This window comes from Capronia coronata, assembly GCF_000585585.1.
Source record: "Capronia coronata CBS 617.96 chromosome Unknown acBCG-supercont1.11, whole genome shotgun sequence".
Lineage (NCBI taxonomy): Eukaryota > Fungi > Ascomycota > Eurotiomycetes > Chaetothyriales > Herpotrichiellaceae > Capronia > Capronia coronata.
This window is the reverse complement of record NW_006912903.1, coordinates 15994-29126: the sequence shown is the minus strand read 5'-3', so window position 1 is coordinate 29126 and position 13133 is coordinate 15994. Positions and strand designations below refer to the sequence as shown.

At 52.6% G+C, this 13133-nt stretch overlaps 7 protein-coding genes across 7 annotated transcripts; 5 read left to right on the top strand and 2 right to left on the bottom strand.

The window, feature by feature from the left end:
• Positions 1 to 331: 331 nt before the first annotated feature.
• Positions 332 to 1288, top strand: A1O1_08790 (BUD32 protein kinase; the record flags this gene model as incomplete). The annotated part of the gene is made up of 1 exon (XM_007729648.1): positions 332 to 1288. One exon carries the CDS (start codon positions 332 to 334, stop codon positions 1286 to 1288), a length of 957 nt encoding a protein of 318 aa, XP_007727838.1.
• A 67-nt stretch (positions 1289 to 1355) lies between these two features.
• Positions 1356 to 2273, bottom strand: A1O1_08789 (glutamate-cysteine ligase regulatory subunit; the record flags this gene model as incomplete). Its single annotated transcript, XM_007729647.1, has 1 exon — positions 1356 to 2273. One exon carries the CDS (start codon positions 2271 to 2273, stop codon positions 1356 to 1358), a length of 918 nt encoding a protein of 305 aa, XP_007727837.1.
• A 567-nt stretch (positions 2274 to 2840) lies between these two features.
• A1O1_08788 (uncharacterized protein) lies at positions 2841 to 3718 on the top strand (the record flags this gene model as incomplete). The annotated part of the gene is made up of 6 exons (XM_007729646.1): positions 2841 to 2851; positions 2902 to 2935; positions 3001 to 3118; positions 3222 to 3496; positions 3522 to 3566; positions 3605 to 3718. 6 exons carry the CDS (start codon positions 2841 to 2843, stop codon positions 3716 to 3718), a joined length of 597 nt encoding a protein of 198 aa, XP_007727836.1.
• Positions 3719 to 4743: 1025 nt separating this feature from the next.
• Positions 4744 to 5865, top strand: A1O1_08787 (uncharacterized protein; the record flags this gene model as incomplete). Its single annotated transcript, XM_007729645.1, has 2 exons — positions 4744 to 4749; positions 4804 to 5865. 2 exons carry the CDS (start codon positions 4744 to 4746, stop codon positions 5863 to 5865), a joined length of 1068 nt encoding a protein of 355 aa, XP_007727835.1.
• A 737-nt stretch (positions 5866 to 6602) lies between these two features.
• On the top strand, positions 6603 to 8529 carry A1O1_08786 (uncharacterized protein; the record flags this gene model as incomplete). Its single annotated transcript, XM_007729644.1, has 2 exons — positions 6603 to 6659; positions 6712 to 8529. 2 exons carry the CDS (start codon positions 6603 to 6605, stop codon positions 8527 to 8529), a joined length of 1875 nt encoding a protein of 624 aa, XP_007727834.1.
• A 167-nt stretch (positions 8530 to 8696) lies between these two features.
• A1O1_08785 (uncharacterized protein) lies at positions 8697 to 9196 on the bottom strand (the record flags this gene model as incomplete). The annotated part of the gene is made up of 2 exons (XM_007729643.1): positions 8697 to 8989; positions 9040 to 9196. The coding sequence occupies 2 exons, from the start codon at positions 9194 to 9196 to the stop codon at positions 8697 to 8699; spliced, it is 450 nt and encodes a 149-aa protein (XP_007727833.1).
• A 2044-nt stretch (positions 9197 to 11240) lies between these two features.
• On the top strand, positions 11241 to 12269 carry A1O1_08784 (uncharacterized protein; the record flags this gene model as incomplete). Its single annotated transcript, XM_007729642.1, has 1 exon — positions 11241 to 12269. The coding sequence occupies one exon, from the start codon at positions 11241 to 11243 to the stop codon at positions 12267 to 12269; it is 1029 nt and encodes a 342-aa protein (XP_007727832.1).
• Between the last annotated feature and the right edge of the window lie 864 nt (positions 12270 to 13133).

The window sequence follows — 13133 nt, the reverse complement described above, 5'->3', positions numbered from 1 at the left end:
GAGTGTATCAGCAGTTCAAGTTCAGGAAGCTCGAGGGGAATGAACTGACGTGTAGCGAGTCAGGTGCACGACCCATTCTGAGTGGAGGCGCAAGGGTTCATGACTCGCGGCAGCCTCGAATATCTTACACCGAACGCTCCGCAATTCATCATGGCAGTTGCTGCAGGCGGGAAACGGAGTAACTGAAGAAAGAGTCTCTTGCTGTGATAGGTAGTTGCGACCGAAGTCAATTCGCAGGGGAGAAAGCTCTCCGGATACTATAAGACCACCAAGGCATTCCATCTTTCCTGCGCCGCCGCTTCCACCGTCACCTCATGTCGTTTCTTTCACCATGACATCTCCTACGAACACTCCTCCTCGTGAGAAGGAACACTTCCTTCCTTATCCCTTCACCGAGACGCAGCCTCCTCCGGAGCTAATCACGCAGGGCGCTGAGGCGCTCCTCTACCGCACTCATTTCCTTACACCATCTACCCCTGCCGCATTGAAAGCGCGCCCCAGTAAACCCTACCGGCATCCCACCCTCGATGCCCGACTTACAAAACAGCGCGTCCTCGCTGAAGCAAGGGTACTTGTCAAACTCTCTGCGCTCGCAAGTGATCCAGCCAACGAAGTCAAGGTTCCCGCTGTCCTGAGTCTGGAATGGGATGCCTCAAGGAAAGTCAAAGGCTTGACTGGCGAGCAGCGAGGTGCGCGAGGGACTCCCGGCGGAGGCGCATGGCTACTCATGGAGTGGATCGACGGCAAAAGTGTCAAAGATTTATTACGCGAGTGGGATTTGTGGCTCAAAGAACCCGGCTCGACTGTGCCAGCAGACGAGGTTGAAGCTCAAGAGGAGGCAGTGAAGAAGTTGCTCCGAAGGATTGGGAGGGCAGTGGGCGCCATGCACAGTAAAGGTGCAGTTGTCCATGGTGATCTGACGAGCAGTAACATCATGCTCCGTCCTCCCACGAATACCTCTGTGCAGAACGGCTCGGCAGCTATGACGGATAACGAGAATGCAAAGACAGAACGAAAACTAGCGGTGCCGCCAAACTTGGACGGAGAAATTGTCTTGATCGACTTCGGGCTGGCCACTCAGTCTGTCCAAGACGAAGACCGTGCCGTGGATTTGTATGTCCTCGAGCGGGCCTTTGGATCGACTCATCCCAGGCAAGAAGCCTGGTTCGACGCCGAAGTGCTACAAAGTCAGGATGGTTACAGAGGCAGTTTCAAGGGCTCCAATATCGTGCTGAAAAGACTTGAAGACGTCAGGATGAGAGGCAGGAAGAAAAGCATGATCGGGTGAAGAGAGCCCAAACTTGACCAACCTGCGCCGCGCTAATCCCAAAATCTGTCTATCATACCCACCATGCTTATATTGAGTCAACCGGTTTGGCCTCAATACAATGCCCCAACTGCGCAACAGCAAAATATCCCTTGTTCTCAATGACGCCCCGGTTCTTCACCACGGCCGTATATTTGATCACCCACTGAGGCTCCACATCCCCCTTCAGACCAGGCTCCTCGGGACCAGCATCTGGGCGTGCCGCGATGATTTTGGCGCCGTCCTTCCCCGGTCCCAGCAGTTCCCTCGTTGTTCCAGGCGGGAGGATATCCGTGCAGTCGGCATGAGTCAACAGCTCGATGTTGTTTTCTTTGGCATACATGATGAGCGACTTGGGCACAACGCAGCAGTCCTTGACATTGATCTGGTCCACCGTTGGCCGCACTTTCACCTCTGGCAAGAATTTGCTGAGGCGTTCCGAACTGAACTCTGACACTCCGAGTTGTGATATTACTCCTTGTTCATGGAGCGATTCCAAAACTTTCCATGTCCTTACCTGCGCATCCAACCCTTGAGACTCATCGCTGACAGCGCTCTCGTCTTCGTCCGCAGAACCATCCTCTTCGTCATCCGCATCAAAGCTGACGCCGGGATAACTCACAATCAGAAGATCAATGCTGTCGATGCCCAACTCTTTCAACACCAGATCAATGGCTTCTCTGGTATGTTTGCAGCGCCGCTCGGACGGTATGGAGGGCAGAAAGAATAGCTTCGCCGTGACATCGTAGGAGTCGCGAGGTTCGGTTAGTGGCGTTGGTCGCCATGACGGTACATATAGCGTATCATCTTCCTGCGTGGTCCACTGCTGGTAGTCGAAATCTTCGTGGTTGGCACCGCTGTGGTGATGGTGCTTGTAGGCAACAAAGTTTGCTCGTAGCGCATTGATGAGCTCGATATTAGATTTCGAGAATAACGGCCGCCGCACAATTGCTTGACTTGAGCACATAATATTCCTGCGCGAATGGACTCATGTTAGTCCAGGCCGAGAGATGGAGAGAAAGAAAGTACGCACGAGGTGGAGAGTACTAATTTCATCTTGAAAGCCCTCTGACAGGAAAAGATTTTTTCCCGTGCGTGACTATACGATCGTCCTGAGATATATGAGGCTTCAAGTCGCTCTGTCTGTTCAAAAAAGGCGTAATCGCCGCAGCGTTCGTGATGGTATGGGCAGCAATTGAGGTCTCACGACATGGGGAGCATTAGACCTTTGCCGCAGCGGGGTACTGTTAGAGCACTGTGGTTGGAGTTAGTAATCCAGTGCTTTGCAATATGCCACTACGTGAGAGGCCTGCGAAGAAGAAGCGGCTCCAGCCGTTGCAGACTAGACTAAATTGGGTAGTTAGGCTTCTTCCGCGCGGGCATTTGCTCCGAGATGAAAGCACTGTAATCCTAGCCACCACTTGGCTGACAAGTCGTGGTCCACTGCACCGACCTAATTTCCTCCGTCTTCCATTTTACGAATTTCTGTCTTCTCGCATCTACTTTCAAAGTACCTGCAACCTGTGGCGGCAAGATGGCCATCAAGTGAGGCAATACGGGCTCTGACAGTCAGAACCATACTAATGAACGAGTAGCTATCTCATCTTGCTGTCCCGGCAGGGCAAAGTGGTACGATGATACTATCCACGGTTGCCCACCGCTGTGTTCTTTAGCTGACCTCAATCTGAAAATAGAGGCTTGCGAAATGGTTTACCACGCTGTCGCCCAAAGACAAGGCCAAAATCATTAAGGATGTCTCTCAACTTGTTCTCTCCCGGCGTACTCGAATGTGCAATTTTCTCGAATACAAGGGTGCGCTCGTCCACGCTGTTTTGCTCCTTTCCATCCAAACTGCGCGTTCGACCACAGCTCCAACGTTTTCGTCCATTTCAGGCTGACAGTCTTTTCCTATCAGACACCAAGGTTGTCTACCGTCGTTATGCATCTCTCTTCTTCATCGCCGGTTGTGCCTCCACAGACAATGAACTGATCACCCTCGAGATCGTTCACCGATACGTTGAACAAATGGACAAGTACTACGGCAATGTGTGCGAGTTGGACATTATCTTCAACTTTCAGAAGGCATACTTCATTCTGGATGAACTCCTCCTTGCCGGTGAAATGCAAGAGAGCAGTAAGAAAAATGTGTTGAGATGCATAAGCCAACAAGACAGCCTCGAGGACATGGAGGTATGTGTTTCCACACTCACTCCAGCTTCGCCTAGCCATGGATCACCTTGCTTCGCCGGTCTGCGGTATCGTGTGCCGGCGTTCTCGTTTCCTGTTCCTGTCCTACAGCGTCAACTTGACTGCGACATGCTTTCGTTCCTCAATTTTCTACTTGCGAAAGTGAAACTGACCGCGAGATTTACTCGCATTCAGGTTGAAGAAGACGTCACCAAGATCATGTAGAACATGATGCTGAAAACCCTGCCGCTTCTGTGACATATCCTGTCTAGGAGCACACATGGATACCACCATCGACCTCCGTGCCACGAACATTTGCAACGTGTCATGATTATGCAATGTGATGAGAACATGGAAGAATTGACACATTATTATTTCGCAGGACGCCGAGAAAGCGCTGAAGGAGAGCGGTATGATATGATCCCGCCCGTCCTCTCTGGAAATCAGTGGTACCACCGGTGGTAAGGGGTAGGCGTTGAGGGAAAGGATACCCAGGGAGACATACATGGACCTTGAAAACAAGGTCTACTCCTTCTGCTGCCAGGACGCAGCAGAAGCATCATGTACAATGTTATGAGGCGTTGCTATAAATTGAAGCATGTTAAGATCACCCACCCTGGCTGCCAGCTAACATGAACAGCGGTTCCTCCGAGCCTTGTCATACAGTCTTGTCCTTCCACGTTTTACATATCGTCCTATCGGCAACGACTCGCCCTTATCATGATGCGAAACCCTGATGGTGTGAGTATGAACCCGTTGTCGTCGCTCGCTTCGATGCATGTGCGAGGTGTGCCACCTCATTGGCTGGCTTGGACCGCTCACGTGACACTTCGTACCATTGGCCTGTGCCGCGCAACTTGAACCTGAATCTGGGTTTCTCCGCCCGCAGGCCAACCTCACCTCATTCCATCGCATCAACAACATCTTATCTGTCATGGGATTCTATCATCAATCAGTGACCTGCTAGACGTCTGACGTCTGGCTACTCAACGGCTCGAGAGCTGGTCTTGCAGCCAGCTTGGATATCTCCGCGTTTGCGATTACCTAGCACGTTCAGGCGATCCGACTCATCCACAGCACTCCAACCGCCTGCACAACAGCGCGAACTCTGTCCGTGAGCAGGGCGGGCGCTTGCGAGTTACCGATTTCATCTTATCAGTAGGCGCACACCGCGCGACTCTTCGTCTATTACTCACGGTACGCAGTGCGCCGCGGTGGGACTCATTGCGCTCCAGCACAATCTAGTCAGAATGAAGGTGAGATCAGGCATCCTTCCCATCATATTCCATCAGACTGACGTTTCTTTTTAGTTTGTACCCAATCGCGATCTTGACATTGTCACCTCCTCCCTCAATTTCACCACTCCTGATCTCCACGTCATCGGCGGATGCGACTTGTACACGACCAAGGCAGCAGGAGGAGACAAGAAGCTGTACAAGAACATCGAACATGGCCTGGAAGAACAATATAAATCGAATCTCCAATTCTCCCATTCGCTCTCTCCGCCGCAAGCACATATGATGGCCTCGAGCTTGAATCTGAGCCGAAGCAGTCCGTTTGGAAACCTCGGAATTACCAGTTCAAGGAGGACATACGCATATTTGATTGCGACGCTTAATGCGAGCCATCCAGATTACGACTTCTCCCACATGCTTCGGCCGACGGACTTCAAGCGGGAAAAGAGTCTCCGTCAGGTGATGAACACTCTAGACACCACTTTGTACAACCTGCGTCCTCGACCACTGAATTCCTTCCTCAACGTTCCTGGTCTGGCTCCGGAGTCCGCCTGCCCCCCGTCAAGTCAGACCCACTGGGGTCCAGGTATGTGGAGACTTATTGATCAACAAATGAGCCTGCGCGAATGCAGCATATACCGATACGCGCCGGAAGACTTTGACCCCTTTGAGGAGGACGATGAAGGATCGTTGTGGTCAATCAACTACTTTTTCTTTAACAAGGCCAGGAAGCGCGTGTGTTATCTATATCTCAGGGGCATCAGCGTGTTGGCCATGTCGACGATGGACGGGCTTCGTACCCCGATCAAAGCGAAGAGATTTGCCGAGGACGAGTCCGATGGCTGGATGACCCCGGATTTGGGCGCCCATAAAAGAGCTAAATACTGGCTTGGCAATCGGACCGGTATCGATGTCGAGCCTGACGACGCAGAAATGCCGTCGATTGAGAAAGAGGGCGAGGGACCACCCTTCGTCGATCGAATGGAAGACGACTACTTCCCACCCCCAACCCGCCCTGTGGTCGACGAACACGATAATTACGTCCTCAGTGATGAAGAAGTGCGAAGCGCTAGGAGTAACAGCAAGAGCACGGTGCGTGCTCTGAGTGAAGAAGTTGTGGGAGCTATGGAGGTTTGAACTATATTTGTCTCGCTCTCTGCTTTTACTGCTTTCTGGATGGCGTCATGGATGGAAGGAAGGAAGGGATTCTGTGTTTGTACTACTAATGATACCCAGAATGTTCAGGGCGTTCCAACGAGGCCGGTGGGAGCGGCTTTAGGAATCTGCCTGCCCGGATACGACATTTGGGAGAGCACGCGTTTCGGTTTCTGTCGACAGGCTGGAGTATTGTCTAGGATGGTATATTGACTTAGCCGTGACAGGATGGGGGAAATCAGGTTCTCTGGCGAGCGAACCAAGCAGGGGAGCTGTTCGACTCCAAGTTCCAGGGCATTGTTTGATGCGTTATTAGGCTAGCTCATAAGCGTATTCAACAGTCAGCTTGCTTCCTCTAGCATGTCGTAAGCGGGGCTGGACTACGCACTGGCGTATAGTAAGAGGTGCTCATATACCTTATGGTAAGGCGTCTATGGCAGGCAAATAAGGGCTCGATTGAGTCCCTGGTGAGATCAATCAAGGTTGGTGGAGGTAAATGCTGGAGAACTTGAAGTCTCTCCACACGAATTGTGACCATGTTGTTCGATGTTTGCGATTGGCTGCCTACGTCGCGTACCCTACGTTTGACCATGCCACACGCAGCCTGCGCCATATGTACATTGAACTTCAAGATCCTGATGAGCAAATCTCCCACCCAGCGTTGGCTCGTTCTTCTCACCCTCTCCATCCACTGAGTGACCATCCCGGTCATCTACACCATGGGCGAGAAAGAGGACAAGGAAAAGGCCGAGAAGTTGGCCGCCGCTAAGAAAAGAGTAATGAGCATTGTGCCCGAACCATGTCCAACACTACTAACAGACATCATAGGTTGCCCAGCTCCAGAAGAAGAAGAAGGCGGCGGTCGGTACCGGAGACAAAACAGCCAAAGCTAAATCCGCCGAAGATCCTGCCAAAGACGAACCCGCTGCCGGCGACTCGGCGCCAGATACAGAGGACAAGAGTGCAAAGGCGGAGGTCGATGAAGCAGCGAAGCCTACTCCTGAAGAGCCAGAGCCTGCCCATGAAGCCACAGCGGAACCGTCGAATGCCGATGAAGATGCCCTCAACGACGCCATCCGCGCCGCCAGTGAAGCATCGCCGGACCAAGAGGCGGACCAGTCGCCACCTACACCCTCACCTGCCTCTGGTGACCAGGACACGTCTTCTTCTATGAAAGCGTCACGACATTCCGCGCGCCAGCCAAGTGTCAGCCTCCAGAGCAAGATTCGAAGCACGAGTTTCCGAGACGGTGGACCCCTAAGCCCCGCAGCCGCAGCCGCATCGTTGTCGAGAATCGAAGAACTCGAAAAGGAGAACAGACGGTTGGCCAAGGAAGCAGAGGATCATGAAAAGCGATGGAGACGCGTGGAAGAGGAGCTGGAGGAGCTCCGAGAACAGAATGCCGAGAAGTCAGCGTCCGCCGGTGGAAGTACACAGGATGAGCTGAATAGGCTGAGAGCCGAAATCGAAACGTTGCGGCGCAGGAACAGCACTGCGCGGAAAGACAGTGCACATGGCGGTGCAGAAGACCTAGAGTCCCTCAAGGTGCAGCTGGAAAACAAAGACTCCACGATCGCCGACATGCAATTGGAAATATCGAGATTACGGAGCCAGTTATCTAGCCAGACGCAAGGCTGTGAAACCCATGGGGAGCAGATCTCTGCTTTGCAAGCGTCTCTGTCTACGGCAGAGAGCAAGGCTAAGGCCCTTGAGACTGAACTATTTGATGTGAAGAAAGCATTATCTAAGGCGAGTGAGAAGGCTGTTATTGATGGCACGGAGCAAACGAGCAAAGAGACAAAGATCCGTACGCTGGAGCGGGAGCTCCAGGAGGCTGTCTCTCAGCGAAATGAAGTGATGAAGAAGGCAGAGCAGCTGGAGAAGAAGATTGATGCCATGAATAAGCTGCATAGAGAAGCGGAAGCCAGGAACGCTGCGAAACTTGCCTCTGCTGAAGCTGCTGCCAGGGAAGTCCCAGGCCTTCGGGCCAAACTGGAGAAGGTTGAGGGTGAAATCACCCGGCTGAGAGAGAAACACAAAAGAACAATGAGTGGCGATGGAGGAGGGGACGGTCTTGATGAATTGGAGGATGAAGAACGACAGAAGCTCGAACACAGAATCCGTGAATTGGAGGGCCAGGTATCCGACTTGCAACGGGGCATCTGGAGGGACAAGAGGATCCAAATGCAACCCCGTGGCGATGAAGGGTCGAGGACATCTTTGGATCCTGCGGAAGACTTTGATGAGGTCGATTTGTCGGGCACAGGTCAGGGAAGCAGGAGGAGAAGTTTCGCCAATTCTCTGCAACAACAACAACAACAACAAACTCGACACTCTGGGTTTGCACAGGTTCTGAATTCTGGCCTTGCCGCTTTCCGGGCCAGCACGGCATCCCCTACTTCACAGGCGCAGCATCAGACTCGACCTCGAAATGATTCTCTACTCCAGGAGTTTGGTGATGATGATGACGCTTTTGATGAAACTGCATTCGTCCAAGCCCAAAGAGAGGAAGAGGCACGCCAGATGGTCGAACACGTCAGAGAGGTCAAGCGAGGCTTGAAGCAATGGGTGGGTTGGAGACTGGATCTGGTCGATGCCAGAAGGGCTGGAGCTGGCGTTGGCTTTGGTGAGATTTTCGAAGTATAGAGATCCACAGATGGGAGGCACAGTCAAGATGAGTCTACGTGTTTGTAGTATACACTATATCAGATGGTCGTCGACTCAAGGGAGTGAAGGCCAAACAATGGTTCACATTCCAGACATTGTATCGTCAATTCCATTGTTTACACCTAGTAACTACCTATGTCTCTGTCTCAGACGCTCTCTTTTGCTACCTGGTGCAGAGTCTTCTCATACTCTTCCACATCTCTAGCCCCAATGAGGGTGAAATCTCGTTTCTTACCTTCAAAGACGATGGTCGGCACACTGTCCACTCCGTTCACAGCCTGGTCGCCGATTAGCGACTTGACATCCATCAAGCCTTCGGTTTTATCTTCAATGACGGGCCTCGCCTCCTCTTCAGGGATGCCGGCATCTGCTGTCGCTTTGAGCAACGTCTCGTCCTTGGAGGGATGCTGTTCCTGTTCGAAATACTGCGAGTACAGCGCTTTGCCGGGAGTGAGCCCCGTGCCTGCTAGGGAAGAGGAAGCATCTCACAATTGATCATCTTATCCGCTACTTCAGGGCCCTTCGCTTCCTGAAAATACTGGACGACTCGATGCGCATCCAGCGTGTTTGCGACGGTACCGCCAAACTTGTACTCGATGCCTGCGGTCTTACCATATGCCGTCATCAACGTGATATACATCTTCATTTTTTCTTCCGAGTCTCCATATCTGGATTTCTTATACCACTCATATTTGTCCTCCCCTTCCTTGGAAGTCTCGGGGGCCAGTTGGTATGGAAGATACTTGACGACAAACGTGGTATTTTTGGCGTCATCGCTCTGTCGGAATCGACGAAGGGCTGTCGAGTGTCAGGCGGACAGGACCAGACCACAGCTGGGCCGATTGGATATGTGAAAGGAGCAGGAGACAGAGAACAGAAGAACTGATTGCAGGATTGTATGATTGCAGCTTGCATTTTGCCGTCATACGGGCGCACAAACCTTCGTCCAATCTGCAAATGCAAGTCAACGCGTGTCAGTACCACCGACGATTCGAATTGCAGAATGGATCTGCTGATAGCATGCAGATGCTGTGCGAGAAGAAAGCAAACAGACCTCTTCTTCGCCAGATACGTCCTGTGCAACGGGATCAGCCCGAATCCCAACAGTCCGCCGCCCGAAACCAGGATCCAGGGCGCGCGGAGGGGTGAGTGTCTTACCACGGACAGATTGTGTCCAGCGTGAAGGATATTTCACTACTGTACGTCATGTTGTCTCCTGGGAAAGGTGGCCCAAAATCCAGATTCTGCGAGTATCCGAGTCGCTTGTGCCACAGTTGTTTGGTCGATATTCCAAGGTCGAGTCCGCTCGAAGATACAGGTCGACGACGGCTTCGACCACGTTACTACCTGCCTTGAACGTCAATGGTCGATTGATTTTGACTGATGGAAGGAATGGATGAATGGATGGACTGGGCCTGCATCAGTGACCTTGGAAATGCGACTTGACTCTCTGTTGAGCCTGTCAGCTAGCAGTCCTCGGTTGAAGTTGGATTCCCCCGCTGTCAGCAGGGCCCAAAGGAAGAGATCATTCGTCCAGTTGCAGGTCTTCGCCGTTTGAGCGATGCGGAGACCGCGAAAAGGCTCAGCCAACAAGAAACGTCTGTCACAGACTGCCTCAACAAGTGTCAAGCAGGGGATCATCAGCACAGCAAGCGAGTCTGAATCCTTCAATCAAAGCATCCTTTACGACATGGAAGCAAACCGGCCATGGGCAACTTCCATCTGCCACGAGTTCACACGAGCTTCTCCAGCATCGACCAGAAACAAAAGTCCCAAAGAGGCCAATTGAAGGGCTGGGGATGTTCTATTGGTCACACTACCGAAGAAATGGGCAAAAGGACAAAGCTGCTAGTGATATGGTCAGCTTCCCCAAGGTCTGAGGGGATAGACAAGTCACCAAGCCACCCCGGTGATGGGCCTGTGGCAGATCGAAGCCGCCCATGTTCCAGCTAGGGAAGAACCCGTGCTCTCCTATATCGCGCCTATCGCGCCGCCAACCGATCCCCAACCATCTTTCACGGGCCCCCGGCGAGGTTGGCGCCGTTTCACCATGAAGCCAGCCTCCTCATTCGCTCCGCCTTGACCACATCCCCCTGGGCCAGTGCTCGTCCACCAACTTCCTGACGCTTGTCAGTTCAGTTTCTACCGGGCATCCTATGCGCCTGACTGGCTGCGTTCCTGTCGCCAGCCTTCTCTTCCCAGCTGGACCAAGCCTATGGAGCCCCGTGCTTGCTGCGGATCCCAGCCCCCAGCCTGGCCCGTTCTCCTATTCTATACCTACTGAAAGCCGGTGAGTGTTCACAGCACAGCAACGACCTCGTCGTTATGTGAATAGTACTATTGAAGGTCAGTACTTCATTGACTGACCTGCCACCCCTGAATCAAGTGACTAGCGAATGCTTAAGACCCAGTTACACAGCACATCATGTCAACCTCTCGCCTTGCATGACGTGCCATGGCTGCTCCTGACGGGTATTTGAACCCATTTCCCACTCCTCGTTGACATTGTTCTTCTGTCATCCTTCAGATTGCAAAAAGTCATTCACTCCTATACTCTTTGCTGTCAGAACGCGAGATTCCTTCGTTCCCAGTGTTATAAAGACTGCAACTACTCAACAAAAGTCCCGTGAGGAGAAAGTATTCTCTCTTCTGTCTTTGAAAAACTAATCTCAAAACAAGCCATCGTCAACATGAAGTCGGCTATTATCATGTCTCTTGCGGCAATGGCTGTCGCCGCCCCCGGACCATTTGGTCCAGGAGGATGGGGTGGTCACGGAGGTCCAGGAGGACAATCTGGTGGAGGTTGGGGAGACTGGTCAGGTCAAGCTGAAAATGGTCAGTCGACGTCGTCTTGCGAAGAGACAACAACAACAGAAACCCCCGCTGCCTCCCCTATCGCAGAGAGCACAACAACCACTACTCCTTCCCCTGCTCCCGCCCCTGAAACTACCCACGTCTGGCAAGACTGGAATTCATCCACGACAACCACTCCCTCTCCTGCTGTTAGCCCTATCCCCGAGAGCACAACGACAGAATCCCACTCCCAGTGGGCTGACTGGACTTCTTCCTCATCTGAGATCGTTTCCCCTTCCCCAGTTCAGGCACCAGCACCCGCAGAAACCCATTCCCAATGGGTCGATTGGACCACTTCCTCCTCTGAGATTGTTTCCCCCGCCCCGATCCCAACCGAAACAACATCTTGGGCTGACTGGACCTCCTCCGCTGCTCCAGCTCCCGTGGAAACTTCTTCCACTGTATGGGGCGATTGGACTTCCTCTGCTGCCGTGGCTCCTGCCCCGGCCGAGACAACCAGCTGGGCCGACTGGACTTCGTCCGTGGCCCCTGCTCCCGTGGCGCCCGTGGAGACTTCATCTTCGGTCTGGGTCGACTGGACCAGCTCTGTGGCCCCGGCCCCGATTGCTGCGAACAGCACCACTGTTGCTCCAGCTCCCATCGAGACTTCTTCAGTCTGGGTCGACTGGACCAGCTCCACTCCTGCTGCAGTGACCACTACCCCGGTTGCTCCCATCACGACCGCAGCTCCGTCGACGACCCCGGTGGCGCCCGTCATCACCACATCTGTCGTCCCGTCATCGACAGCACCAGTGGCCCCTGTGGCCAGCGTCTTCACTGGTGCCGCTGCAGCTCTGCCCCCGGCCGGGTTCAAGATCGCCGGTGCTGCTCTTGCCGCCGCCATGATGGTCGCTGCCATGTTGTAAATGGGCTCCTGAGTCCATTTGATAACAACAGGCCGCGACCTCTTGGTTTTCGATTCGACTTCTTCCGGGAAATGGAACCTCGAGATCTCCGCACTACTGTGTGTCGACCTTTCGGCACGACACAGAACAGACGTGCAGATCCCGGAAAGTTCCGGCACTTTTGCATCGATTTCCAGCATATCATACCGCTAATGACCGTGACACGAAAACAAAGCCTCGACGCGAGACTCGTGACCACTTCTTCGGCATGAGCTCCACAACCCGTCTTGCTTCCAACGAAAGTGAGATCAGGCACCAGTCGGAGACTTCCTACAATGGAAGACTGGATGACGGGGAAATATCAGTACCTTAAAAAAATACTTGGAGTACTATGTGTGTCTGCATAGGATCATAACTCTTCGGGTACAGCATATATTGCATTGCATTGTGCTGGGAATGGAAAGGGGTTTCGACATGGACATTGAGAAACCATGTAAAGATTACAGGACAGGATTGGGTGGGATATCATGGACAGGATTCCGGGGGCTTCTTTTATATAATCCCGGGGGAGTATACTCTGGGTTTGCTCAAAATAGCATTGCGAACTATAGTATAGCATTCACAGCGGATGCTGTTGAGAATACCGAAAACATTGGAAATATCTTATGCTCTGTTGTTACGTTCTGATCTGTTTCTCTATATTCGTCTTCCATTGACTCCACATGGTTTAGATTTTTCTTGGGTAAGTAGGTATTCATCCATACCTGGGCGCGCGATGACGCCCAAAGTTCCCTGAACTGGCAATCAGGCCCACTATTTGTATGAAGCGTACAAGCTGACAAGCAATAATACAAGAGTCGACCCGAAGAAAGATGGTTGCTCTTC